The sequence below is a fragment of the Drosophila willistoni genome (assembly GCF_018902025.1).
Source record: "Drosophila willistoni isolate 14030-0811.24 chromosome 2R unlocalized genomic scaffold, UCI_dwil_1.1 Seg167, whole genome shotgun sequence".
Lineage (NCBI taxonomy): Eukaryota > Metazoa > Arthropoda > Insecta > Diptera > Drosophilidae > Drosophila > Drosophila willistoni.
In genome coordinates this window covers 4453132-4464909 of record NW_025814050.1, presented here as the reverse complement: position 1 = coordinate 4464909, position 11778 = coordinate 4453132, and the positions used below count along the sequence as shown (strand labels likewise).

Sequence of the window (11778 nt, the reverse complement as noted above, 5' to 3'; positions counted from 1 at the left end):
ACCTTTTCATCGATTTCAGAGAAGCATTCGCCATTCACTTTGTTGATGACCTGCGCCACGCCGATTACATCGCCAGATGAATCCTTTATGGGCATACAGAGCAATGCCTTTGTGCGATATCCAGTTAAGGAATCAATTTCACAATTGAACCGCTCGTCCTGTAATATTAAAAATAAAAACAAAAGGGATGCATTGAATTGGAATTGATTGAACTTTTGAATTGTTTTGTTAGTACTTGGCACCCAATTAAATTCAAATGGTCAATTGGGCAAATGTCAACCGCTCAAACCTCACTACAAGCTGATTTAAAAATTCGTTTCCCAATTTCTCCTATCAGGTGTGTTTCCTACTTAAAAGAAATTTTTAATTTATTTTTAATCGGAATGTTTTCTGTGTCATATATTACGGTTTGCGAATTCTAGAGGCCCCGCTAAATCCCGCACTGATAGGCTAAAGTTAATACAGTGCCCTCAACTGAATAGGTTTGACTTTCGTTTTAGGTTTCAAACGTTGTAACAAGCACTGCGAATTTCTTAAGATTCAAACTAACTAACTATATGGTGTTTTACAGGATTCAAATACTTGTGAAATAGCTAAGTTTCTGGTTTGTTAGTTTTGTTTTATTTCTCAGAAAAATAACTAAAAAAATCTCTATTTGACACTTTCGACTTCACTATTTAATTGACTGAGTGATTAAAAAGAGCTTTAATCTTTAGTTCCATTTGTTTTTTGTCAATAATTTACTTAGCTTGAATCGGAGTTCTTGTTATAAAGACACAACGTTTCAATCATGAAAAGAAAGTCAAACCTATTCAGTTGAACTTCACTGTACTTTTAAATACAAATACTGTACTTTAAAATCGAAATGGAGTAGGTTCGTTTTGTGAAACGTAAAATGAAAGTTAACACAGTCATTGATGTATTCCATGGATATTTTCTCGCTATATACCCATTTTTTGACTGATTTCAATCAAAATTCGCAGAGTTTTCTGTTAATGTACTATAAAAATCAGTCGAAACTAATTTCTGCGACTATATTCTCTTTGTGAAAAGCTTTTAGCATAAGTTCTGGCTATGATTCTTTATATTTATACAAGTTATCAGTGTTGTGTTGTGGGTCCAAAGACACGCCCCTAATGTCGCAGCTTGTTAGCCATCTCATTTGCGGTAAGTCAAAGTCCACATAAAGATCAGTTTGAAGCGAAATTCTCCACTAAATGTCTGCATTGAAGCGTAACACACGGCGTAATGCGTCTCATTCACACCAAATGGAAAAGAAGATCAACTCAAGTCTCAAAGATAGAGATCCCATTCGGGGACGGTCGCGCTGTCTGGTACCGGCAAGTGTCAAATTTGTTGTTTGATTAATTCTGCCAACATTTGCGGTATGTTGTTGATAAAGAGACGGCCATAGATGAGTTTCGGAGAGAGATTCACGCGTGCGTCACATTTACGGCGCGTTTATCTACCTTGTGGTTAAATCTTGGTCTTAAGTTGACTCAAACACAAGAAAGACAAACAATAAAATGCGAGGCAAATGTTAAGGCTTAAAGGGGCAATAAAAAATGAAATTCTTGTCCATATCAGTGATATAACATTGCCGTAGCATGACCTTGACGCTTCTTTTTGTTTTTCTTTTCATTTTGCCCAAGATTAATAACGGTTCAACTGGCAGACAAGAGAAATTGCCAAAAAAAAAAGCAGAAGATGAAGAGGAAATGTGAAAAGTGTTTCTAATGCCGCAGCGACGAGTTCAGTGAACAATATTGAAACTTAAATAATTCCATCTCTGACATTTCACAGTGTGTACGTACATAGTCAGTCTGTTCATAAATCTTCAAATCGAGAAATTTTCCTACTTGATTTATGGCCCTCAAATGATATATTGGCCCGCTTCTTGTGAGCATTCAAATTTGTCAATGCCGAGGAGCAGCGGAAACTTTCCACTTCAGAGCAGCACTTAATGTATATATATATGTGTGTGTGTGTGTGTGTGTGTGTGTGTGTGTGTGTGTGTGTAGTACTGACCTGGTAAGCATCTGGGATGTTGACAGGCTCGCCGCTCTCAGCCACGTGACCGGCAATGCCAGTGCCCCATGCCACGCGGACTTCCTCCTGCTGTTCCATTTCCTCGACCGTGCTACGTGGACAGACATCGAACAGCTTCGAGACGAGACATCTGCAAGGCAAATAACAGAGATTCGAGAAAATTATATATTCCGTTGCAGACCCAATGCTTCCTGCTTCTCCCCCCCACCCACACCGACTCCTCTGCGCCAGCTTCTTTTTTGCAACAAATGCACACACAATTGCAATTAGCGTAGCGTACAAGTGCAACAAAATGGCGTCACACAATCTTTACAAAATGGCGGCTAGTGTTTCACTCCGTGTGAATGCGAGCAAAATATTATCGGGCGATGTGTGTATGACATTTATAAAGACCCTCTCCTCGACCCCTGCCACCCCGCCCGACTGTACCCATTCGCATCATAGAATGCCAAAAACAAATGCAATAAAAATGTTGCGCAGACTAAAAAGTAAAATGCCACCAATGAAGTCATCCTCTTTCTCTCTAAAGGAGAGACAGCAGAAAAGAAAATGGCAACAACTTGATGCTAAAGAAAAATCTTCTGTGTCCTGGAATGCAACTGGCATTAAGCCTTGTTTTCCGCTTGGCCGACTAAACAGAAAACCATTTGGACAAAGCAAACTTCAAGCACTAACCATAGAACACATAGATGGGACAAACTCATGATTTTTTGATTGCAAACGCTAGCCTAGTCATGGAACCCCAGAGAACTTCGGGAAAACCCGAACGCTCTCACTCTCAATGAGAGTGAGTAAAATGGGGAGAGGGCAAAGCAGCTACGAAAAAATTTCAGTCTAGCACAGACTACCGAACGACGAAGGCAGGCCTACGTCGCTTGTGATTTCGTTCTGTCTATGTATGTGTACACTCGTCGGTACATGCTCAGGCTTCGTAGTGTGTGTGTGACGTGAAGTTGTACAACATCGCATTTCAATAGCTCGCTCGACCAAAATTTTTCATTTTCGACAAAACAGCGGCAATGCGAATAGGATATGCCCCTGTCGAAAGAATATCAAGAAATATTGGCATCAGCTACGTATGTATCCCGGTGGCTGTGCCGATAGAGTGTTTGCTTGGCAATAGGAATGTCGCTGGTTCGAATCCCAACTCGATTATCGTTAACGAAGTTTTTTTTTGTCTATTTTTTATTTTGTTCCTTTTTGATTTTTTTTTTATTTATTTTCATTTTGTTTTTTTTTCCTTTTGTTTATTTTGATTTTTTTATTTTTATATAAATAAAAAAAATAGACAAAAAAAAACTTCGTTAACGATAATCGAGTTGGGATTCGAACCAGCGACATTCCTATTGCCAAGCAAACACTCTATCGGCACAGCCACCGGGATACATACGTAGCTGATGCCAATATTTCTTGATATTCTTTCGACAGGGGCATATCCTATTCGCATTGCCGCTGTTTTGTCGAAAATGAAAAATTTTGGTCGAGCGAGCTATTGAAATGCGATGTTGTACAACTTCACGTCACACACACACTACGAAGCCTGAGCATGTACCGACGAGTGTACACATACATAGACAGAACGAAATCACAAGCGACGTAGGCCTGCCTTCGTCGTTCGGTAGTCTGTGCTAGACTGAAATTTTTTCGTAGCTGCTTTGCCCTCTCCCCATTTTACTCACTCTCATTGAGAGTGAGAGCGTTCGGGTTTTCCCGAAGTTCTCTGGGGTTCCATGACTAGGCTAGCGTTTGCAATCAAAAAATCATGAGTTTGTCCCATCTATGTGTTCTATGGTTAGTGCTTCAAGTTTAATCTTTTAAAGACCGTAATATTTGTGTTCCAACTTTATGATATTTCTAAAGTAACTTCTATGAATGAAAGTTTGTTTTAAGGCAGATTTATAATGGACTTTGCACTTAACAATTGTTATCGATAAACAGAACCTCACAAAAGGCCGTCGATACTTGTCCATTGCAAGTCAAACTCCTTCATATCCTGGTCTCTTAATTCCCTTCTGTCTTACACAACTGTCACAACTTCTATCATACACTAAAGACAAGAAGACAGACAGAAAGAAAGAAATACAGTTTTAAGCTTAATATATCTCTCTTTCCGTTTCAATATAACTAACAGACTAACAGACACATACACTGACTCTTAAAAGGATTCAATTATCTTCATCTCATGACTTAATGCCCCAGATTAGATTTTGTCCTGGCAACCTGGAGCCAAAGGTTTCATAAATTTTTGGCAAACTGTTTGGCAAGTTTCCCAAAATTCAACTAACACTTAAAATCTCACAAATGCTTCTTCTTGTGAAAAGACCTTAACTTGGCTTTTCTTTTGGTTGGTTTGTACTTTTGACAAATCAAATGGAGTCGACATAGATTTTGTTTATTTAATTTCTGATACTCACTTTTTCAGTCCATCGGCGCTATTGCAGCGTCCCTGCACCAGAAACAACGATCCGCGATCCGCATTCAGTAATACCGAGACATTCTGAAGTATTTTGTGACACAATGTCCGCACCTCGAGCTCATTGCAAATGTCTTTTACCTGCGAACGAGTGGAAAGTGAAAAACCATAAATATAAGCCACATTTGGTAGGTAAGTAAGTGGGTTTACTTTTAAAGGGTCAATAGAATGCTAAAGAAGACTTAAGTCATTAGCTCATTGCACATGCGATTGCGATTGCAATTGGCACTTGATGTAAATAAGCCCACCAAACAGATGGCTATTTATAATAACGACTGACGTCTGAGACAATTTAGCTAGGTTTACTTTGCTAACGGCCATTACCCCCACCGTGCTCCCATCACTCCCACACCCTTCCATCATCATAACAGTGTACTGACTGTTGATAACAACGTCAATGGGCGAGAAAGCCAAACAAGGGACCATCCGAATGGCAACCGCTTTATTTGTGTTGGGTGGCAAAATCAATTGCAAGTGCACACAAACAGAGGGAAGGGAGGGAAGGGGGCGTAAATACAAGTGTGTCGTGTGAACAATCGAAATTAGTTGGAGAAATGCATTCGAATGAATTTGGTCAACAGGGCGTATGCGGAATTTAAATTTAAAATAAATTTCACTAACCAGTTCAAAAATCAACTCCTTCTCATCGAGCTGCTTCAACTCATTTCGGGACAATCGCTGCGGTCGCTGATGGCAATACGGATAATAAGGATACTGATGGCCATTGCCGCCAGGACCCATTACCCCGCCGGTGCTGCTGCTGCCCACAGCTCCGCCAGCCTGGAAATGACTGTGCTGCGGATAATGCTGATGATACTGGTGATGATTATGATGGTGATGATACTGAGATTGGCCGGACCCAAAGCCGCCGACAGTCTGTAGATTGGAGCAGCTGCCACCGCCAACATTATCCATTTGTGGCCCAATGCTGAGAAATGTGGGAGTCCCATCAATCGTATTGACAATCGGCTTAAGCAGACCGCCGCGCTCGAATTCATGAGCCGAGATTTTCCTGCATGCGTAAACAGAGAGCGAGAGAACACATTTAAATATGAGAGTTCCGCCACAATACTCTGCCCCGCCCACTTACCGCACTGGTGTGGTGGCCCCCGATCCGCCACGAGAGGAACAAGTCTGTCCATTGGCATGTGTGGGTGAAGTGCTGCTGACCACATCGTTGCCAGCCGAGGTGGCATGCGACACGAGCCAGGCGTCCACTGTCTGACGGGTTGCCTTTCTGCAAAATCAAATCGAATTGGAAAATAAGTAAAGGAAAAAGAGTTTTCTTCAGACCTTTTCAAACATATTAAAATCTTATAAAAAATCACAAATGAATTGCCGCAGCAATAGAGCGAATCTTCTCGTTTTAGATACTTTTGTGTGAGTGTGAGTGTGAGTGTGGGTGAGTGTGTGCCGCATAAAATTGTCTAATAAAATGCCAGCTCATAAATATTCAGCAAACGAGATAGAACCTCCAGCTCCTGCCACACATATCCTTCTGGCTGCTGCTGCTGCTGTTGATGATGATGATGATGCCCAGCATGTGTCCTTATGAACACGCGCGTTCGGCATAAAAATCCACAACGAGCAATCACAGCACACAACTCTTTTGAGAGTTCAGACAGTGAGAAAGAGGGAGAGTGAGAGGGAGAGAGAGTTGGCTTGGTGACCAGGCCAACTGGTATGGTGGGATGAAGGGTCCAAAACATGTGGCCATATTCTTATGCAAAGTACATACACAAAATGAAGCCTTTTTCTGCCTCGTTTAATATCCGCCCAGCGGCCGTTGGCCGTTGCTCGACCATGAAAATAAAGCCCAATTTATGTTTTTAGTTGTTAGTGATTTTTATTATGTGTCATGGGCAAAGCGTCTCCTACTCTTCTCCTCGAGTCTCCAGTCTGTCCCATACAAACAACATATATTAGTTTGCCCCGCTTTGTGAGCCTCACGCTGTGTTGTTGAGCCTGCTGCCGCCATGAAAGGCAATTTCCGGTTTATAGCGGAAACGAGCTGGTCGGCCATCGCCATTGCTGCCTATAAATATGGCCAGAATGTTTGGAATATTTGAGGCAATGACAGCGGAGCCATGACAATGCAATTTTAAATCACACTTTGGGTTGACTTTACTCACATATGCCAGAAATGTTTTCTCTTCTTTTTTCCAGTTGTCAATTTAATATGGGAATAAATCAATTTCAATTTGTAGAATCTATAACGAATGTTTTAAATTCAACAAATGCTTATGAGTTGAATGATTTGAAATACTTGTATCTGTTAAAACATGTTGTCCTTTCTTCTAGTAAGAATTCAATGTCTTCTTTAATAGTTTACTTTTGCTCTCTCTCTATAAATTACTGATGCTGACAGAAATCACTTTGATTAGTCTATTTTGAGGCCTCTTGTTGACTAAAATGGTTTTATTTTCTTACTTGATTGAAATATGAGTTGAAAAGAATCCCTCTGGATCTATATATGAGCCTAAAACGAGTCCGTCACGATTTAAAATGTGACTCTAGAAAGAGTTGCTTGTGGTAAAATATTAATGTCTATAAAACTCGTTGTTAATGATTAAAACATGACTCGAAAAGGAGTCAAAACTGATGAAATTAGGGTTTTTTAGCCACTTATCAAGAGAATGTGGCTAGGATACCATTATGTCCCAACAAATGAGTCATTTAAGATTAGAGAACGAGCTCATTTGTGATTGTTTTATAATGATTGATAACAATTTGTTTGCGATTCATTTGTCTTTGGATTCATCTTTGCTCACCTTATAAAATAGTCCTGTACAAAATCCTGATTCTCATCCATCCAGGCCTCCATGCGAGCATGTTCCGGATCATAGGGCTTGCTATGCTGTGGCGATGCTGGTTGAAGATGATGATGGTGATAGTGATGCTGCTGATACGTTGTATTGTATGGTGAGGATAGAAGCTGCTGCTGCTGCTGGGAGGGAGCGAGCGGCTGTTGTTGATGACTGCCAGCTATTGCTGATGAGCAGGAGGTTGATGGTATATAGGAGGAACCTCCGCCAGCTCCACCAGAGTTATGATGATTATTGCTGGTTAGTTGATAGTGGGCAGGTAGTGGTTGTTGCTGTGTTAGCGGCAGGGGGACACCCGAGCGTGTGGCAAGTAGCAGACTGTGCTCACTCACACCGTACCCTGTGCCCCCCTGCTCCGCGGGCATCCTGGCAGCTAGCTGCAATGGCGTTGTCGCGGGTTCCTCAATGCTGCGCAAATGCAGACCTGCAAGGAAAGGAAAGGGGTAGGGGGGAATTGTTGAATAAAAAACATGAATATTTAATGTGCATTGTGCAGAGTTTAAACATTTTTATAGTCCTTGCATGTGTGCTGACAGTTTTATGGAGCAGCAAAGTGTGCTCCCTTCCCCTTTCTGCCTCTTTCTGTATAACGTATCCTTATACACACTCGATTCGATTCCCGCGACATTTGCATTGCAAATGGGTTCATATCCCTTCAAGGCACGTGATCCCTCTCAAATATGCAAATCGCTAAATAATCGTAAAACAACAATAATAAAATAAAAACCCAAAAGACACTAACACATGCTCCTGTTGTGTGGTGTGTGCTGAGTGCTGTGTGAATTTTTCAATTTGAAATCTCTCTTTGACTAGAGCAAATCACATAAATTTCTCATGATAGCTTTTCGGACACTTCTGCTTTGAGTCCTTTCAAGGATGTGCAACAATTAAGTGCTCAGGCAAAGTCGTTGTTTAAAAAAAAAAGGATAATAGAAGAAAATTCACATGCCGCCCGCCATAAATAACTGCGACAGTTCAAGTAAAATGGCGCCCCAAAGAAGTTCCCCTCCACTACAGTTAACATTAACCGGAAATATTGGCAATTTCCTTGAAATATTGACTCTGTGTGTGTGTGTGTGTGCTTGTTAGTGTGTTCGTGCCTAGTGTATGTAATGGCACCATTGAATGCCTGATTAAGTGCTAAAAATAGACACGAGTCTTGTACAGAGCAACTGATGGATGTCCTTAAAATGTTACTTAATGTGTCTGGATTGGGTGATCGTATACACACCCACCCCCACACACACACACACACACACACACACACACACACAACAAAATAAACTCACACAACATAAAAATATTGTGAAGCAAATTTGATTTATGATACACTTTTTCGAGCACAATAAACAAACAAACAAAACGACTTCTTCTTGTCGCTGACAATTTGACTTGGTCTAAGCTTTACCATGTCACCCACCCTCCCTCTCCCCTCGCCCCTTGCTGACAAGGAGTTACAAATTGACTCAGTTGTTGTGAAAAGTTCAAGCATTTTCCGAGCATTCACTTCACAGTGTATGTGTGTGTGTGTTTGTGGCTGTGTCTGAGTCTGTGTATGGCTTAAAGAGTTTTTCGCTTTGTGGCTGACAAAATATTGTGTAGCAAAATAAATAAATGTGGACTTAAATGCATTTCCTTTGTCCGGGTTCTTTAACCCTCAAAAGGAAACACAACTAAACAAAGGAGAATGAATGATATGGAATTAGGAGCTTAATCTGGGTGTTGTACAACACTGCGCAATAGTGTGACCGTATGATGATGCGCTTACTTGCAATAAGGATAAAACAAAGGACCACCTCTTTCATTATTTTTGAGGATTAACTAACTTTAAACAAATCTTTAGCTTCAGGTAATCCCTTCGGTAACCGTAAAAAGGTAAATTTTATTTAATTTTTCCAAAGGGTTTTCCGCAGTTTCTTTACGTTTCAATTTCATCAGCTCATTGCATGCTTGTTTCTCCCCTTTCGTTTTCTTTCTCCATTTCACGTTGTTGGTCTGTTCGTCTTGTTAAGCTTGCCAATAAGTTTAAAGCTAGCTACTTAATGTTGAGAGGAATTTATGGCCAAAGAAGAGGGGAGCTCTGTCTATATGTTATGATGCCACTATCTACCACTCACACATTCCACCTCCCCTCCTCCACCGCTCCTCCCCTGCTGTTGCCCCAGCATCTTTTGTGGCAGAATTTAATCTTTTAAGCTGCATTTTCCTTGCAACATGCCTAAGCTGCAGCAAAACATTTGGCAGCATCCCTCTCCCCCTTGTTTCGTTACCCTACTCGGGCCATTCCTGCCTCTGTTTTGCTACTTGATATTCCTTCTTTGCCCATTTCCTTTGCCACCCGAAGTCAAATGACAAGTTGACAGTGTTGGGTACGTGGTAGATGGTGTGTGCGGATGCGGATGCGGATGCGAGTGCGGATGTGTGGGGGTGTCACTCTTTTTACCAACACTCTGTTGCGGTTTGATGCGTCAGCTTTTTATGTAAGACACACACACACACACACATGCATGGAGGGGGGACAAAAAAATATCCTCCACCCTCCTTCCTCCCTGGCCCTCAGGCGAAAGGCAAATTTTTACACAGCATTGCAATGGAATTTTACTTTTAACAGGGAGTTTATATATATATATAAATTTGTATATACGTAATGCGGATGTCTGTATGTACATACATACATATATATCATGCATTGTACTCATAGTTTTTGTTGGGATTTCGTTGAAGAAAGCCAAATGCAAATTGAATGTTGGCAAGTGTGCAAAAGAGAACCAATTTGTTTTATGCCCTTGCCAAAGGGGTACTCTGATTTGGATCAAAGTTCGTCCTTTTTGGTTTGTCCTCTTCAAGAAATTGTCAATCGATTACAAAATACCCATTACTTAATACGTGTACTATATTAGTTTCACTACATTGAAGAAAAGATCTTAACAATACATCAGGGGGCTATCTGAAATGCCTCACCCTAAGTAATCTTTGAAATTGCTTGAATATCGATTGAAATCTGTATCAAAATTATTTTTGGTATATATGAATATGACAAGATTTGCAACGTTTTAAAGTTAGGAACAACCAGCCAAATCTTTTAACTTTAATTTATTAACCAAATTGTCCAAAAAATTATAAGTTTTAAGTACCTTTAAGGAGTTCTAAATCGTCAATGATTGTGTCGAATAGATGAAAAATAGTTAAGCAGTTGTTTTATATGACACACTTTGGATTAAACTTTGGCTAAGAGACGAAAATTCCAATCATAAAACTAATTTTAATTTGTTTATTGTTTTGGTTTAAAAAGTTGAATTTCATCTACAATTGGATGAAATTTCAAGTGTGCAAATGCTTCGACAATGGAAATTGTTACCCTTTGGCTTTTCCGTTTTTCATGTACACGCAAATGGATCGATGTATAAAATGCACTTACACATGTGTCGTATATATGTTAGTATGTTCACATATATCCTATATATGTTTGTATGTCTGTAAAGTCTGTTTGATTTTTTGTTCCTGGTATTGTTTCTCCTGTTATTGGTTTTGTTGTTGTGTTTCTTTTGCTGCTTTTGTCAGTTGTCTTTGGTGTGAAGTGTGACAAAATATTTATGCAAATTGCTTTGCCTTTTGCAACTTTTTCTCTGTTTTTGGTTTTTTGTTCAATTTAACTTGGCCAAGTTTGTTTCACGCGTTTCTCTCACCTGTTGTTGTGGATGATGCTGCTGATATTTCAGACTGTTGTTGTTGGTGGTGGGGGGAACTGTGTATTGGGGTTGGTGTTTGCTGCTGCTGCTGTTGCTGCTGCTGTTGTTGTTGCTGCTGCTTGTTGCTCTTGTTCTTATTTTTGTAGCGACAACCACGAAATCGACACATACTTGCCGCTTGGCCCATGGGGCCCGCCAGCAACGCAAATGTTAAACCCTCCGTTTTAATGAATTTAATTTTGTCGACCTTAAGCAATGCTGCCGCGTAACGTAAATTATATTTATTGATGGTTGTTGTTGTTTTCGTTGAAGACTCAATTTTGTTGAATTCCTTGCCGCCAAACGGCCGCAAATTGTCGGAGTGAAATTTTCAATAAGTTTAAAACTTTGAGTTTGTCTTTCGTCTTTACGTTTCGATTGTGCACTTTCTTTAACTTGCATAATAACCGATTATATTGTTTTTACTCCAAAATATGTTTATATCTATATGGGCTGCTTGTGGTTCTTGAAGCACTCCCCAGAGACCTACTTTAAAAAAGGTTTTTATTTTACTTAGTTGCTAATTATGCACAAGAGAAGAACAGAAACAATTTCTCAATACACTAAACTTCGAGAGAGTCGAACGTGAGTCTGCGAGAAGGTGGTTGAATTGAAACTTTACCCACGCAGCTAGCCAAAAGTTTTTAGCTTCAGTTGGCTAGTCTCTGAATATTTTATGGCCAACTACTTAAAGCCGGCAAAT

At 40.2% G+C, this 11778-nt stretch overlaps 1 protein-coding gene across 3 annotated transcripts in view; it reads right to left on the bottom strand.

The window, feature by feature from the left end:
• The window catches only part of LOC6644057 (dual 3',5'-cyclic-AMP and -GMP phosphodiesterase 11), a 55085-nt gene that overhangs the window by 6315 nt on the left and 36992 nt on the right, over nucleotides 1-11778 (bottom strand). The window contains exons 1-7 of one of the 3 annotated variants that reach the window (XM_002066727.4): nucleotides 11034-11368; nucleotides 7294-7771; nucleotides 5613-5759; nucleotides 5144-5534; nucleotides 4464-4603; nucleotides 2029-2179; nucleotides 3-158 (exon numbers count right to left, since the gene is read on the bottom strand). In XM_002066727.4, the coding sequence (XP_002066763.2) occupies nucleotides 3-158; nucleotides 2029-2179; nucleotides 4464-4603; nucleotides 5144-5534; nucleotides 5613-5759; nucleotides 7294-7771; nucleotides 11034-11223 (1653 nt within the window). In that variant the 5' untranslated portion in view covers nucleotides 11224-11368. Of the gene's footprint in view, nucleotides 1-2; nucleotides 159-2028; nucleotides 2180-4463; nucleotides 4604-5143; nucleotides 5535-5612; nucleotides 5760-7293; nucleotides 7772-11033; nucleotides 11369-11778 lie in introns of those variants that run through there. The other 2 variants (XM_023176792.2, XM_023176791.2) reach the window with 2 other exon arrangements.